We start from the raw sequence: 17,179 nt of genomic DNA on the forward strand, positions 1-17,179 counted from the left end.
AGCTCTTATCCTTTCTCCTTGGGAGGTCTTTCCCTGGCTGGAGTTATTCCTGTTATCTGACCCTGGGAATCCAGGAGGGCTGGAGGCCTGGGAAGGGCACTGCAGGGATTCATATCCTGAATCACTGTCCCTCGTGACTCTTTCTCAGGCACTGATGGTGAATCTGGGGTCTGACCGATTCATCCGACAGGTAAGAGTGGGACGCTGCAGAGCATGGCCTGACCCAGGGTGGGTGCTTGTTTGATGCAGAGCACCCAGCACTGTCACACACACGACTCCACCTTCACAGCCTGATTGTTGAGCCCTCTGGGTTCCACATTCACAGGACAGACAAGGGTAGAAAGAAGCTGGTCTGAGAAGTCTTGACCTCAGCAGGATCTGCTGTTCTGGTCGGCATCATCAGCTTCTGGAAGGCAGTGTGGGTGTGTGAAGAACATGGCCTGGATCCAAAGGCTTGACCTCTGCCCTCTGCCCCCTTTGAGACACATGATCTTGAACAGGCCTCTGAACTTCTCTGAACCAGAATTCTCATCTCTAAAACACGCATGGTGATAACACCTGCCTTGAAATGTTGCTGGAGGATTATACATGACACACAGAATGCGGCGGAATGTAAAGGTTTGCAATCATTGTCAACTTCAAAAAGCCTCTGTTAGTGGTGGAAATCCTCCTGGCTCTCTATAAAGGAACACAACCCAATGCCGTAGCCTTTGGGAATGTAGTCTGTTACACACCACTGACAGAGCTACGACTCCTGGGTACGAAGCGTCACGATGCAGACACTGAACCAGAATACAGAGACAGGCACAACAGCCTCGCCTCACGCCTGAGACACAGGCTGGGCCACAGTCTCCCCTCCCCCAGCCAACCATGCTTCCCCCCCTGGAGCCGAAGATGGAGGAAATGGGGAGACTTCATCGTGGTGCTGGGGTAGGAGCCCCTGTTGGTCCTGGGCAGTGAATGCCACCCGCTCCACCGCTTTTTATCTTTGTGACCTTGGACAAGTTTCTTAACCTCTCTCTGAGCCTCAGCTTCTCATCTTAAAATGAGGTTGATAATAGTATCAGGGTTCTTGGGAGAATGAAATGAGATGATATATTCAAGCTCTTCAAACAGGGCTGGCACAAAGTTAAGTGCTCAGTCAGTGTCACTGTGCGGTTTCCTTCTCCTGCAGATGGATGACGAGGACACGTTGTTACCTAGGAAGTTACAGGCGGCTCTGGAGCAGGCTCTAGAGAGGAAGAATGAACTGATCTCCCAGGACTCTGACAGCGACTCCGATGATGGTGAGTGAGGCTTGCCCCAGGCAGAATCAGTTCTGGTCCCAGACTCCCTCTGCTCTGGGCCTGGGCCTCATGGGGCTTGGACCCTGATTCTATGCACCAGACCCTTCTGGCTAGTGAAGCTCAGGTATAGGACCTTGGTCTCACTTTAGCCTAGAATTCTCTAGCCCCACTAGTGTGGTTCTAGGAGTTGTGGCTTGACTGGGTCTGAGGGGAGAGAAGTAGTGTAGTATCTTATCAGAGGGAGTTCAGAAACTTAGACAACATCGGGGCTGCTTCTAGGGTGGCCCAGGCTACAGAGCTACCTCTTGCCTCTAATTCTCTACCTCAGGAAGTTTGGGGAGAAAAACCCTAAAGACAGTTGGCAACCGCAAAGACTCTTCTCGCTGACAGGACACTAGTTATTCCTCCCTCTCAGGCCCTGCCTTGAGCCGCTGCAGGAGATGGAGGGAACTTCCTCTTCCTGTGAAGCCAGGGAAACCACCGAGCTTGAGGGGTGTGGGGAGTGGCGCTCTGGTCTCTAATCTCCATTCTCATTCATCCAGCAAGTATTCCCCAGCTTCCGTGTTCAGAGCACAGTTTCCGACCTCCTGGCTCAGGAGCTAGTTACAAGCCTGGGAGCACAAGAGCTAAGGTTTCAAGAACAGAGAAGTGGTTCTGGCTGGAGTTCCGTCGAGGAGAGGGAGACACCACCAGCTGGAGGCTGGGGATGCAGGCTCTTGACCTGAACCTCAAAGATTTTCTCTTCTCTTCCAGAATGTAATACCCTCAATGGGCTGGTGTCAGAGGTGTTTATCCGGTTCTTTGTGGAGACTGTTGGGCACTACTCCCTCTTCCTGACCCAGAGTGAGAAGGGGGAGAGGGCCTTTCAGCGAGAGGCCTTCCGCAAGTCTGTGGCCTCCAAAAGCATCCGCCGTTTTCTTGAAGTTTTTATGGAGTCTCAGATGTTTGCTGGCTTCATCCAAGACAGGGAGCTAAGAAAGTGTCGGGCAAAGGGTAAGGCCAGAAGAGCCTGGGGTGGGGGGTTCTGGGGGGATGTCAGGCGTCCTCCAACGTTTCTGCTACCCGCAGGGCTGAGTAGCCAGGCACTGGTGAGCTCCCATCAGGAAGCTCTTGAGTTATTAGCCAGGGCAGGCCTCCTAACATCCCTTTTCTTCTGAGAGAGACTGCCAAGGGCACTTTCTCCTCCTGCCCCAGTACGTGCATTCACAAGGCTGGGCACAGGCTGGAGCCACGTGGCAAGAGTGGGGCTTATCCCCACCTATCCCCGCATTCACAGGTCCTTCCTTACTCAGAGAAAAAGACCAGACTGTGCAGTTTAGGGAGTCCTGAGAATCCAGGGTTGAGAAAGCCCTTGAAGAGAACTGAGCTAGCTCTCTGTCTTAGGTTGGTGACAGTCTGCCCTCAGAGCACAAAGGTTATCTTATCTCTGTTATTTCATCAGCTCTGCTCACTCTAGGGCTTTTTCATCTCATCAAGACCTTTCTAACCTCAGGGTTATTATTTCTTCTGCCCACTAATACTGTCCATTTAGTGTAACAGACCTTTTGAAACAACATGGTAGAGTGGTCTAAAAGGAGCTGGAGAAGGTGTCCACTTGGGGGCAGCTCTGATACGAGGAGTGGCATCCTCGCCATAATGCGGCTCAGGAACGTGCACTGGGAGGCAAGGGGCTCTTGCCATCAGCAGTGAACACAGTGAGATGTCATTAATAATAGTTTTGATGAGCCAGTCTGAATTCTGGTAGGATGCTCTTATAAGTTATAATTGCAGATCTTTGGTTTCCCCCTTTTTGGGATCTGTGCCCTTTGGTCCCCCTCCAGGAGGCCTCCCCTTCCCTCCCTCCTATGACTGTTCTCTTCCCTGTTCCTGTTTCTTCTCTTCCCCAGGCCTCTTTGAGCAGCGAGTGGAGCAGTATTTAGAGGAACTGCCAGACACTGAGCAGAGTGGAATGAACAAGTTTCTCCGCGGTTTGGGTAAGTAGCTTTGTCACTAATGAGACATATTCAGCAAGAAGGGAGGGACTGGGGGAATCTGTACCCCAAACTACTCTAAACCAATGCCAGTGGGTATTTATATCGGGGCTGTAGACAGAACAGGAAGAGATCTCATAAAGCCTCACCTAGGTCAGGTCTTTCTGGGTGCGTTTCTTCCTGAGTGAGCACAAGGGCCATTAGGACCAGTGAGCTCTCCTCGAGGCTATAAGGGGTCTACTACAAAAGTGGCAGCACCAGAGTGCCCTTCAAAGAGCTCAGCCAACTAAATCACAGAATCATAGCATGTCTCACTTTAAAAGGAAAATTGAGACTGAAGAAGTTAAATGGCTTGCCCAAAGCCATACATGATTAATACCAGTGCTCTAATTAGAGCTCTAGAGTGTTTTCACCATCCTGGATCATATCTAGCTGTAATCCAGTCTTTCTAATCCTTCTCTCCCACTGAGAGGGTCAGGGCTGTTGGAAGAGATGATACTGAAATGTTCTCACTCTTGCCCTCCTCTGGCCCACAGGCAACAAAATGAAGTTCCTCCACAAGAAGAATTAAGCCCCTTTCCCAGTGACAGAGTCCAGTGCCTGCAGAGCCTGGAGCCTGGGGAGGGGCCCGGCCTTGGACCCTCTGGGCTGCTATGGCTGCTCTGCCCCCACAGACCCCACCCCCCAAGCCAGCCCACCTCTGCCTTCACAATATCCCAGGATACTGTTTGTAAATAATCTGCTGTAAGCTTTCTTATCTGTTTTTGTAACAAGCAAAGAGAATCCGGTAAATATTTGTATATTCCCAAGAGGCCGGGTGCTTTCCTGCCCTGCCCGAGCATGGATGAAGTTTTGCTGGGTGCTGGTGACTGGCCAATTATGTGCAGCTGACTGTCTCAGCCGAACCACTGATCTTCCCCTGGAGGCTCCTGGCCTGCCTGCCTAAGGCCCCTGCTGCCAGTCTCGGGCCCTGGAGAGCAGATGCTGTCTTGTTATGTACAGGACTATTTTTTTTTAATCTTAGAGTTTCTATTTTTTTCTAGTAGTCCCCCTCCCCTAATCCTCTGTTTTTGAAAGGCAAAGGCCAATCAACCCCCATTTGCAGCATGGTACCAGGCTCTTGGGCCTGGCCTTCTCCTATTCCTCCCACCTTTGTGATGGTCAGTGAGTCATGGGAAGCCCACCCCCCAGCTCTGCTAGTGTCCTCTGGGCCCGGCTCCCACTCAGTGGTGGCCATGATGCGGTACAGGGCATCCCTCCTTCCCATCATCTACGGGTGTTCTCAATAAACAGTGTATAGTTGTTTGGGCCCAGAGCCCCATGTGTTTCTTGGCTTTATTATCTAGAGTTCTCTCTCCAGGGGGATGGGCTGAGGCAGGCCAATCAGGGATGAAACACCTTCATGCAGGGAACTGAGTACTTGATTTAATTAAGAGTTTAGATTTAGTGTGGGTCACTGACCTCCCCTGAAATTGAGTTCTCTGGCCTGAGCTGTATGACTGCTCTTAGAAGATACCTAATCATTGCTCTAGCTCAGCTTCCCTCTCCAACAGCTAACTGTTCAGATTCTATGTGTTTCCAGTGATGGAGAGAATGTTCATTGCCCCTTGGCTCCACTATTAGGTGAATCTTGACATTTTCCTATTCAGTATGAAGCCCTTAAGACATCATTGGGTATCCTAACACTGGTGGAGTCAAGCCCAGCTAAAGCCAATCCAGGGCTTGCTTATAGCCCTGGCCCATTGTCTATGGCTCTTCCATGTCAGTCTGTGAAGTTTTTTTACCATTGCAAGTGTAGGTGTGCATATAGAAAATTCTGCTATATTCCTTGGAAAAGCAAGGAGAGAAGCAAGGTGGGGAATATGGGTGGCTTAGGCTTTCCACTCACCCAAGGCCTTCACAGAGCTGAGACCTTGAAAATTCACAGGATGAGGCATTAAGCTGGAAGTCTCTTCATTGGTATTGGCTTTGAGTTTGGTGGATTTGAATCATAGAGTGAAGTTTTCCTGTCCTTCTACCCTAGCCTGCTTGTTAAACAGGAGATGATCCCTTCCTGAATCCCCTTTCCTTCTTTTCCCCATCTCCACTGAGCCCTGCACAGGTCCCAACCTGTCCGTGGTTTGGGGTTGCTGTCTGTCTCATAAAGCAAAGTAGAGGGTTTGTCTTCTGGGAAGACAAATTCGTCTTCTCCTCTGAGAAAGCCTCTTACATAGTTGGGTTTGGCATCTTCCAGGAATAGGAGGGCAGGGATTGAGGCCTCATGAGTAGTCTGGGTTTTCAGCTGAGGTAGAGAGAGAAGACAGTGGTTATAACTGGAAAGTCCAGAGTAGGGTATCGTTACCTCCAGAACTTGTCACTGTTAACTCAGCCTGGGCTTCATGAGTCATAGAAGTGGATTCCTTAATAAAATAATAGTTTACAAAAGGTGCTATTTCTTTCTCCTTTCCTCTCCCTCTCTCTTTTTTTTTTTAATTAATTAATTTATTTATTTTTGGCTGTGTTGGGTCTTCGTTTCTGTGCGAGGGCTTTCTCTAGTTGCGGCGAGCGGGGGCCACTCTTCATCGCGGTGTGCGGGCCTCTCACTGTCGCGGCCTCTCTTGTTGCGGAGCACAGGCTCCAGACGCGCAGGCTCAGTACTTGTGGCTCACGGGCCCAGTTGCTCCGCGGCATGTGGGATCTTCCCCGACCAGGGCTCGAACCCGTGTCCCCTGCATTGGCAGGCAGATTCTCAACCACTGCGCCACCTGGGAAGCCCTCCCTCTCTTTTTTAATGTGGCTCCACAGAATCCTCAGACATGTGATCAGATCACAAGATATATAGGTGTAAATTATTACTTTTAAAAATCTGTAACTTTTATGTAGCTTTAAAATACACTGCATTTTAACCCTAGGGGTTCCCACCTCCTCCCATGGCCACAGCTCTCATCCCAATCTAGAAAACTGATACTGGGACACAATGGCTTGGAATGGGCTGCAAGGGCCCATACAGTGACTGCTATGGGTGAGGCACAGAAGTCTCATCTGGAAGGTAGAGGAGGGTGTGTCCAGGGGGCCTGGTTTGGGGTTGACAAAAAGTATTTAGGGCTTCTTTCCAAGTTCTGCTTTCACGTGATCTCTGGACACCTAAACTGATGGTTCTCAATCCTAGCAGATGCAACACTCTTCCTCTATAGCAAATACTGTTAACTCCCCCTTTTACTATCCTGAAATGAAATTCATAGATAATGTAACGTACCTAAACACATCTTAACTGTAATATAGTCTTAACCATAATATAAAAGGGGAGAAATAAAAGGAAAAGTATTCTGTCATAAAATAACATGTACTTAAATACGTGAATGCTTGGGCACAACTGTATTAGAAGATATAATTAAGTCAGATGCTTACACCTGTACACAATTACTGTGAATGCAACAGCTACACATGCAGAAAAGGTGTGTTGAATTAGCAACTCAGATTCTACTAAGTGGGTGTTAACCACTTGGTAAGAGAGTTTTCTGAAATGAACAATTTTGGGCAATATTCTAAACAAAACACATTTTGAGCTTCCCCTGATTTAAACAATAGTTGGAATCCTGGAAAACTGAGAAGTATTATGAAAACTACAAAAAAAAAACAAAAACAAACACAAAAAACCAATAACACATCTTTTTGATTTTGATTGTGTGTAAAATGAAGGTAGGTTGTAAGCTAGGTTTTCCTTTGCTGTTTAGAGCAGCGGTCGCCAGCCTTTTTGGCACCAGGGACCGGTGTCACGGAAGACAGTTTTTCCAGGCAAGGGGTGGGGCTGGGGGGTTGTCCGGGCAGTAACGTGAGTGATGGGGAGCAGCAGAGGCAGCTTCACTCACTTGCCCACTGCTCCCCTCCTGCTGTACGGCCCAGTTCCTAACAGACCGCGGACCCCTGGTTTAGAATCAACCCATACATTGCAGGACATCAAGCATATCTGGTTGCTTCCCTTCCATAATTGTGACCAAAAATGCTCCCGTACCTTTACAAAATGCGCCCCAGCCCCCCGAGGATGGTGTCGCCACTACCGAAAATAACGGTGCTTAGACAGTGCCTTTCTGGGAAATTGCTCAGGGGCAGCGCAATGCTGTCTCCTCTACCAGAAGTCCCAGCGCCTATGAACTGTCAGCCCTCCTCCATTTTGGAGTTAAGAAAGGCCCTGGGGTTTTCTCCAGTAATCAGTCTGGTAACTTTTACAGCAGGGCAGATTGCGCCATTACATCTTTCTAAATGCTCTTTTCAGTAAATTACCATGCTCTGGTAAACACAATGTTGAAATGAGAAGTATGGGCTTTTTAAAGGCAATATTTTGGAATGCTCTTGGAAAGCAACTGTGGTTCACATTGGATGGTATGTGGAATTAGGACCCCAAGAAAATTATTCTAATTATATCACAGATCAGTTTAAATTTTGTTAAAAATAATACCCTTCATTTTGCAAATAGACTTATAACTCACCTTGTACCCCAAAGGTCTGATTTATAAGGATACATAAGTAGGGTATTTTTTTTTTAAACCAACTTTAAGTGGAAATGAAAGTAACACAAAAACTGGACTGCAAAACAGAGCCAGAAATGAAACATACATTTAACCTATATTCTTCCTAGGGGCGACACACAAAATTAGTTTCTAGAGCCACACAATGTGGCATTCCAAAACATCTTGAATTTACTTGCCTATGGGGGTGGGTGTAATTTTAAAAGGTCATGAAGTTCTAGAATAAGAGAAAATATTACTTTGCAGCACTGACAAGCCACCATAACTATTTTTTTTTTAATTTATTTTATTTATTTTTGGCTGTGTTGGGTCTTCATTTCTGTGCGAGGGTCTTCTCTAGTTGTGGCGAGCGGGGGCCACCCTTTATCGCAGTGCGCGGGCCTCTCACTGTCGTGGCGCACAGGCTCCAGACACGCAGGCTCAGTAGTTGTGGCTCACGGGCCTAGTTGCTCCGCGGCATGTGGGATCTTCCCAGACCAGGGCTCGAACCCGTGTGCCCTGCATTGGCAGGCAGACTCTCAACCACTGCGCCACCAGGGAAGCCCCCACCATAACTATTAAAGTTGTCTATTTAGATTGCTTTTTAACGTGAAAGTAATATGCATTTGGTTAAGGAAGAAACTCAAAACTGTACCAAAGCATACATCATCTTCCTCACCTCCCAAAACTCATGAGGAAATCCCTTCTGCGTTGTTCTTCCAGAACCTTCCCATGCACGTACAAGCTTTTTTTTTTTTTTTTTTAATTCCAAAGTACCTCAAACACTCATTATCTTTTAACGGCAACGTAATCTGATATGGAAATTCCCATCTTGAAAGTGTGAAAGTGCATCGAAAGGCCACATCTCTTCTTCCGCGCGGCCAAGGCGGAAATTAAGTGCGGCGAGGCTGGCGACCTGGGCTTTCCGCCCACCACGCCTCACTTGGACCCTGGCCGGGTTAAACCTCCCGCCTCGTCCGCATGCCACGGGCCCGGCCCCGCCCCTACCGGAAATGGTGGACCGGCGCTGATCATGCTTCCGGCCGTCGGGTGGGACAGAGATCAAAGTGACGCCGGAACCAGAACCTCACACCCTCCGGAAGTGGCTCAGGGGCGGGGAAGAGGAGAGCGGCTGTGCGGTGCGGACGGTTTGAGGGCGCCAAGGACGTCAGGCGGCAGGGACCAACGAGAGCGGCCGCTGGGGCGCCAGCCTCCGCAGGGCTCCAGCCGCCGGTATCCCGGTAACCTCCCGCCCCGCAGCGCAGGTAGGCGAGTGCTGCCTGCCTCCCGCCGATGGCGCACGCCTTTGGCTGCTTTTCATCCCGGGCTGGCTGCTACTGGGCTAGTTAGCCATCGAATAGTAATGTTTATTTGAATTGAAAAGTTAAAATCCTATTTAGCTGGTTTTGACAATGAGGGCTTTTGCAAATTAATTATGTGGCGGACATTTCCCATAAATTGGAAGTTACAGCGGCAGCTCCGAGGTTTGAGTAACAATGTATTTAAAGCACATACATTATTAGGCTATATTATTAGGCTAGAAATATCCTTAGCAATTCAAGCTTATAGAAAATTTAGCCGTTAACCTGAGTTAGGGGGCACCTGCTCCCCCTACATGGGAGAATCTCATCAACACCGTGCACTTATCATCGGCCACTAAAGAGGCAGTGGCAGTATGGGTCTGTGCCTACCGGACAAGCTAATCAAAGCTTGACAGTCTCATGCATGAGCTTTTCCTATGCATCGGCTATATTTTGTATTTCAGCATTGGCACGTTTCACTCTCAGATGATAGATATAAAATCAAAGCGTAAGGTTTGCCTTAGGTCCTATGAAAGATAAGCGGTTGCTCTAGGTCCGTGTCCTCCATTATCTTGGAACATGTTTGGCTTTTCACCAGTAACCCAGCTTCCTTTGGCAACAGTATTACCTGGGAGTAATCAGAGCATCTGCCCAGTTATTACCTGTAGATAATGGTGAGCGAGCAAGCCGGAACATGGCAGCTCACACAGATCAGTAGCTATACTCTCCAGGCTTGGAGATGGTATTTGAGGTATCCTCCCTATTCAGAATGGCTGTACTAGTGACTGACTTTCATATTTAGCATGCATGTCCAACAGCAGCACCTCCATATAGGATTGGGATGAGCATTATCCCATCCAGTTTCAGGATAGTTATGCTGGAAGGTTCTAACAATGAAACCTTGGAAGAAGCTAGCCATAAAGGGACTACTGACCACCTATCCTCCCCCTGAACCATATTTTGCTGCCAGCCCCACCCCAATTCAGTCACCAAGTCCTGTCTGTCCCTTCTGTCTTCTGAATCCTGTCTTCCATCCTCATGGTCCCGCCTCCAGCCTTCCACTGTAGCCTTGTGCCTAAACTACAGCCGGGCCAGAATACCTGTTCGCTCCAGGCTCATCTCCCATAAAACACCTCCCAACTTGCCTAACCTTTCCAAACTGGGTTTCCTAAATGCATGTTTGCTCTTTCCTGTGTTTAAGACCACTTTCCCATTGACTGAATCACACCAAGGTTAACTGACTTGTCTGCTCGGGTAATAATGGTTCACTTACATGCTAGTTACTAAGAGCTAAACACAAAAATTTAGTAAATGCTTTCCATTTCACTTAATCCACACAATCCTCAAGTAGGTACGTTTACCTAAATTTAAAGATGAGAAAACTGGACTAAGCCTAAGTCACACAGCTATTAGATTTAGATATAAATTTCAAATCCGGCCTGAATCTTAAGACACTGTATTTACATATTTCTGTACCTTCAGTGTCTAGAAGGCATCAAAGCTTCCCTATTATAAGTCCTCCAATAGACATTAAGGGAAAACCGATTTTTACCCTTCTTCACCAGTATCAGCAGAAGATGTAAATGATCCAGTTATTCGCTTATCCAACTGAGTGCCTTCCTGACATCTTTAACTCTCCATTATACAAATCAATTACATTTCCTTCCCTGTGCTTCCTTACATTTGACCATCCCCAGTATCTTCTGAAGGCTGTCATGACAAATTACTCTCACAGAAAGTCATAGTTCCCAGTCCATTTATGATCCCACAAAGCAATACAGAAACCACCCTCTACCAAACTAAACACGTAAGTAGAGTTTCAGTAGGCTTAAGTAAGTGCCATCTTAACTATTCTTTGGTCAGGGTTCTAGCCTGCAAGTTCTATTATGGGTCAAAAAACTTTCAAAAGCTTGGAAAACTATAGCAAATTATAATTTACCAAGACCTAAGAGAGTCCTATCTGCACACAAGCATTGCTCATCTTGGTTTTGCAGGAGGTAACAAACCCTAGAAAACCTGATTCTGGTTTCTGGCCTTTAGCATTCCCCAAATTTCTCTATTAGATACATTTCACACTGGAAGGAAAATCATTAGCATTTCATGACGTTATTTCTTTGAACATTAAGACTCCTATGCACAGGGACACATAAATCCTGACAACTGCTTTCTAGAATCCAAACCACTCTGATGTATAAAAGCCCTGGTGTGTTTAAAATTCAGCCTGTTGGGCCCCATTCCAACATTTTGATTATGACCAGAATGGTTTGGTCTGAGATGAGGAAGCCAGGTGGAAGAACCTTAGACTGAGGAAGTAAGTTCCAAAGAACCACTTCTATCCTACCACTGACTCATCTTGCCAATACGACTCATCAAAATCTTGTAAAGATCATGAGTTTCCCCCCCTTGAGCCCCATGGAACAATTAAGGGCACATTCTCCCACTCCTTTATAAATTCAGAGCATACAATGCCAATAGGCCTTTCAATGATACGATATATACATTATCAACAGGTATCATTCTTTGTGAGTGAGAAGCCTCAAATTAGGTAACCAGCCAAGGCCTTATTCTAAGTGTTGGTGCCATCTCTTCCATACTTTGAGGGGAGTTCGTAGCAGAGCCCAGGTCCTCACACCCTTACTCCTAGAACCTGTTAGGTGGGTTTCTGTACAGGTAGGGAGGTAAAAGTGCCAAAGAACCCTCACTCAGACCAGAAGAGAAAAGCGCTTATCATTTAATGAATCCCACCATGTGGCTTCAAGCTACCAGGACACAAGCCCCACCGACACCCTTAATCTTCTCCTCAGCTCTTCTGCTGAAGAATTTGGCCTTCACGATGACAGGCTGCTTTGGGAGCTTTCCCTTCCCCAGAACTTTGTAGTAACCCTAGAAGAACAGAGAAAAGGGTTTATAATGCACCGTGGCAGTCACCAACTCCGTGATGGGTAGGAAGAAAGATGCCTACCAAGCCACTCCATCTAGGAGCCAGGGAGGGCATGTTTCTGATCTGGGCACTCCCGGGGGCACTGACTGCCCTCGCCAGTGAATCAAGACCAGCAGATTCTCTCCGAGGACTCTAGCACACCAGGACAAGAGCTGTCAGGATGTGACTCTAGTCTCGGGCAGAGCTCAAATCCCTTTCTCCTATTCAGTTACGACTTGATAAGCAAAAAAGGAAAATCACATTTCCAGCAATGCTCCAAGAAGTCATGGTCATCAGAAATGCTCAAAGAAGAGGCTGAGAAAGGGAATTTTAAAACTTTACTGAAAGCCCCCTCAGGATTCCCACCACCTCCATACCCACAGGGGGTAAGGCTGACACAAGGACCAGAACTCCTAATGATAAACAAAATGCCTTTTTTTTGGGGGGGGGGGGGGGTTCTCTTCAGATAATGTCAGGCCTTAAATAACAACTGAACATATTAAGATTTTATTCTGTAAGAAACATAAAGGGTCAAGGGCTGTGCCTCATGCAGTCTTGTGTAAAACAGACCAGAGCTAGCTGACCTAAATCACTACCAATAGTTCAGGTGAGAAACCCATACAAATCAGGGCACTAACACTAGGAATAAGATAACTGATTGGAAAATGTTCAAGTGAAAAACGAAGTAAATGAACGAGGGAGTGGAAGAATTACTCTTCAAATGTTTTGCATGAATCACAATTGAACAAGAGTTCAATTTTGGTCAGTAAGTACCCGTGGAAATGCTACGGAAAGTGGAATTGTCTAGTAGGCAGCTGGGTACAGACTTCAGGTGCAAGTATATTATCCAGAATTTTGAGAGGCAAGGGTCCACATAAAGGCAAAAAATATTCAATTCACTCACCGATCGCACCACATCAATGATCGGAGCAGCTCCAGTCTTGTTCTTGGCAGCATTTACCCGTGTCTGCTCACTGACCAAGGTCCACAATTTATCAAGGTTGACAGTTGGGCAGAAGCTCTGGTTCCTCTTTAAGTGGTAATGCCTCATACCAACTTTCCCAAAGTATCCTGGGTGACTGGGAAAAGAAGGCAACCATTTCCATTACCTCACTCCAACTAAGAAGCTATGTTTACCATCTCCACAGTCCATCTCCCCCCATTACAGTGTACGTTGTTCACTCATGCAGAAGAGTGACACAGCAGGTACTCCACTTCTCGAATAAAACAAATCTTTAAAAAGCCACCAAAGACTATCAGGTGAAAAAGACTAGCCTTATTCCATGGAACCAGAGTAAGTCACTGAGAAGGTCAGAGGCAGTGCCAAGACTAGGATTCAGGTCACTTGACAGCTTCTCCACACTCCTGTAACACAGGTCTCCTAAACAAATAGTTAAAATACAACCCCCCCTAATTTGTGGGCGTTAAATGGATCTAACAGTTGTGTAAGTCAATATGATGCATGTCACTAACCCGGTGACTGACTATGCCATGAGGGCCACAGCCAGTGAATAAGGTCAGCAGTTTCTCTTCGAGGACTCTAGCACACTAAGGCAATAGCCGATACCCAAGCGTGACTCTAGCCTCGGTGACAAGTTCTCAGTTCACATCAAATATTAACTTGACAAAACCCAGCCACAGGCAAGGTTTCTGAGTGGTAAGAGGCTTGCTTCCCGTTGAAGATGTTAACTACCCTCTACCCCTAAATCCAAAGCTGTCAGTGTCAGTAAAGGCAGAGTCCAAAAAACACTCACTATTTGTCGAAGTTGATCCTGTGGTGATGCATGCCACCAGCATTACCGCGGCCTCCCGGGTGCTTCCGGTGTTTGCCTGCAGGAACACAAAGCTACATGGCTAAAACAGCCTTCTCCAACCCCTCGATGTTACTTCTCGCAAAAGCATTTCCCCATACTTCTGTACCTTTGCTTCATACCTCTTCCAGCAATGCTGTTCCTTCAAGACTCTGGGATAATCATCACTTTACAGTGTTCCACATCACAACACTAACACAGTACTCCATGCCTTCAACCAATTCAATACTGGACCCCGCTCAATTTCCAAACCCCCAACTGATGTGAAATTCTCTAAAACTGGAACACTAGAGAATTCTCAAAGAAAAAGCCAACAGCTAATGATCAAATTCAATCCAACTCGACTGCACAGAGCTCTGACTAACCCACTTCTCTAAGCTACCTACTTCCTGACAAGCTAGCGCCGTGCAGAGATAGCCCAAGGCCGACCAGGATGGGGAGACAGCACTTACCGATGCGGCCGTGGCCGTGGCTCACGTGGCCCCTAAGTTTCCGGGTCTTCCTTAGTCTGGATGGCTGTGTGGGAAAAGATGCTTAGTGATAAGGCCTAAGGGAAGAGGGGCAGGGGGCGAAGCGTGCCAGTCTGTGAGTGGCCTGTAGGCCTAGGGGTCAAGGATGTGCTTTGTTGCGCCTTCAGCAAAGTCGAGGTTACGGCTTGGCCCGGGGCCGTGCGGCCTCATCAGGGAGGCGCCCGGACACCCCGGACCGCGTGTCTCGAGAAACCGAACCCCAGGATGAACACGCGGCCCCAGGCTCCTCGCCCCGCCCCGGACCCACGCCGGCTACCCCGCCCTGCGGCTGGCCATGCGCGGCCTGGAGAACCGGGCCAAGCTCGGGAGTAGGTGGCTGGGGTGCAAGGTGAGTAAAGCTCGCGGCCTAGGCCAGCAACTATGCGGACGCATTAGAAAAATCACCTACCATGTCAGCGACCGATACGAAAAAGGAAGGGCTCTGCAAAGTCTCGCGAGCTATCGAGCTCGGGGGCGGAGCCAATCGCCTCACTTCCGGTCCGGAGGCCGGGCCGCGGGCGGAGCTTTTTTGGCGTCGCGGGTCTTGAGCGGCTGCAGGATTTGCTGTTTCCTCTTCCTGTGGGGTGAACTTTCCGTCATAGCGTTGTTCCGGAGGCTGCGGGGGCCGAGAGCCTTCTCCGTGCTGTCCAGCGTGCGCTCGGGCTCGGAGGCGGAGCGCTGGCGCGGAAGGCGGGGCTTGGGACGCTGTAGTGCACGCAGCTGCGGTCCAGGTGGGCCGGGCGGTTTTCCAGGGGCCACGGCCCAGGAGTTTGAAGGGGACGCTGTATTCCTCTGCTGCTCACCAACTGCCGCATGCTGAGCAGCCCCATGCGTCTCGCTGTTTTTGGTGGTCGGCTCGGCCCGGGCGGTAGCGGTTGCTTGCTTGTCCCCTGGCCGCAGTGAGAAACCGCAAGGCCCTATTTGACCCTGTGTGCCCACCCGATGTCTCTTCCTGCTCCCTTTAAAGTCTTTCTAGATGTCTCTACCACCTTCTGGGACCTGCTCACCCACACTACTGAGTGGGCTCAAGGTCTTCCTTTCTCCTTTGCTCTTGTGCCATCGTCCCGGGCGTCCTCAGTTTGAACAATCTCAGTTCAGGGACCTCTACGCCTGGTCGCTTTAGGATTCTTTATTCTCCAGACCCTGTAAATCTTCTACCCGCCACGTTTTAATTTTCACTGCAACCTACTTGGCATGCCCGTGACCCCCTCCTCTCCTGGACCAGAGAGCCCCTGCTCATTCTGGACCCTATGCAAGGGTCTCCTCTTGTAATACTTCTCTGACCCATTCAGCCATAGTGGCTCACCTTCCCCCACTGTCCCACCTCAAAATCTAGTACAGAGCTCTTATGTAATTGTTGATCCACATTTGTCTTTCCTACTAGACCAAATTTCTTAAAGGCTGGAGGATTACTTTCTTTTATCCATGGACTCCTAGCTCCTGGCATGTGGTACATGTTCAACAGTTGATCGTTAAGTGAATGAATGCACCTACCCTCACCTCCCTTTCTAAACTAAAGTGCAAGAGACATCCTTTCCGTCTTAAGTCTCAACCAGTGTTCAAGATCACATTCCCTCAGTTACTCAGTGTGTGTTTGGGTGTATTTTCTGTGCCTTGTTCCCTTCAGCTAAAATACATTTTAGCTAAAATATCCTAAATTCTCCCTGTTTCTATTTATTACCCTTGCTCTTTCCTTTTCAGCCAAGCTCCCCAAAAGAATAGTCAACAAATCCTGTCCATTTGCTAATTCATTCATTGTTTAATGCACTGCAGTCTAGCTCTCAGCCTCGTTATTTCAATGAAATTGCTCTTACCGAGGTCATCAATTAACTAAACACCGAATTGAATGTACTCTTCATACCACTTATTCTCTGTTGTACTTTACCCATTTGACTTCTTTTTCTAGCTAATCTCTTGCCTTCCTCCTGTCTTTCTGGCTACTTCTCTGTCTTCCTTTCAGGTTCTTCTAAATTTGTCCACCATTTAAGTGTTGGTGTTCTTCAACCTTCTGTCCTTGCCTCTCTTAACTTTTCCTAGTATGCAGTGTTCTTGGGTGAACTCATCTTGGGTGACTTCAATTCACATCTCTGTTGCTGAGCTCCAGACTCGTATATTCACTTAATTTCTGGTTAGTATTCCTTGGACATTCTAAGACATCCTAGATAGACATATCCAAAGACTTTGATCTTCCCAGTTCTCTGGTGCCTTCTTTATTCTATAGCTTGGTGAGCAGCCTTGTCCACCCAGATAGTGATGTCAGGGAGACTTGAAAATTGTCCCCAAGCATTCTTTTCCTCTAATACGCTGTCACCGTGTCCGTTTTTCTATACCTATCTCTCAAATCTGCTTTCTCCTTTTTAGCCCTCGTGCCATAGCCTTCATTAAAGCCCTCATCTTATCTCTTATCTGGAGTTCAACACCCTCCTGTGATCACCCTGCCTGTATTCTAACCCTCCTCCCATCCCTCTGTCCTTCACACCTCTGTCAGGTTGATCTTCCTAAAACATGACTCTCATCCTTTCACTTACTTGATCAAAAAGTCTGATAGCTCCCTATTACCAACAGAATACAGCCCACTTGCCTTTCCAAACTAACCTCAGCTTCTTCCCTACACAAGCTTTCTACTGCAGCCAAACTTGGTGCATCCCTTCTACCTTTTTTCCTGTGCTAGTGCCATTTCTCATGCCTGGAGTACTCATCTTCTTTCTGACCAGATGTCCCGAAGCTTCCTCAACCTTTAAGCCCTACCTTATATTCTTCTTCTTCTGGAGTGTTCCCAGAACACTCCAGCCCACAGTGAGAATAACCAAATACACCTTGCAGTTTACAAAATGTGTCTGCCTGAGTGGTCAACTCTACTAGCCCCATTTTATGGATGAGAGAGTTGAGGCACAGAAG

General features: G+C 47.8%; 3 protein-coding genes and 1 long non-coding RNA gene across 11 annotated transcripts in view; 2 read left to right on the forward strand and 2 right to left on the reverse strand.

Annotated features, from left to right (window-relative positions):
- Positions 1-4,571, forward strand: part of DENND2B (DENN domain containing 2B) — a 151,948-nt gene extending 147,377 nt beyond the window's left edge. For 5 of the 8 annotated variants that reach the window (XM_082341415.1, XM_082341417.1, XM_082341416.1 and 2 more), the window contains 3 exons: positions 149-190; positions 1,175-1,286; positions 2,040-3,166. In XM_082341415.1, the coding sequence (XP_082197541.1) occupies positions 149-190; positions 1,175-1,286; positions 2,040-2,443 (558 nt within the window). In that variant the 3' untranslated portion in view covers positions 2,444-3,166. The other 3 variants (XM_082341419.1, XM_082341420.1, XM_082341421.1) reach the window with 2 other exon arrangements.
- On the reverse strand, positions 4,283-8,489 carry LOC309605642. Its single transcript, XR_014231468.1, has 2 exons — positions 8,420-8,489; positions 4,283-8,259 (listed from the first exon to the last, which is right to left on the reverse strand). It is a non-coding gene; the product is annotated as an uncharacterized lncRNA (long non-coding RNA).
- TRIM66 (tripartite motif containing 66) overlaps positions 8,253-17,179 on the forward strand; it is a 67,210-nt gene continuing 58,283 nt past the window's right edge. Inside the window, 1 exon segment of the mRNA XM_082341407.1 lies at positions 8,253-9,005. Coding sequence (XP_082197533.1) covers positions 8,774-9,005 — 232 coding nt within the window. The 5' untranslated portion in view covers positions 8,253-8,773.
- Positions 11,752-14,693, reverse strand: RPL27A (ribosomal protein L27a; the record flags this gene model as incomplete). Its single annotated transcript, XM_082342181.1, is given in 6 exon segments — positions 11,752-11,924; positions 12,866-13,024; positions 13,027-13,040; positions 13,716-13,791; positions 14,225-14,244; positions 14,687-14,693. Coding segments are annotated over 6 exon segments (405 nt in total). The 3' UTR covers positions 11,752-11,795.

Source organism: Balaenoptera borealis (assembly GCF_965194805.1).
Source record: "Balaenoptera borealis genome assembly, chromosome: 11".
Lineage (NCBI taxonomy): Eukaryota > Metazoa > Chordata > Mammalia > Artiodactyla > Balaenopteridae > Balaenoptera > Balaenoptera borealis.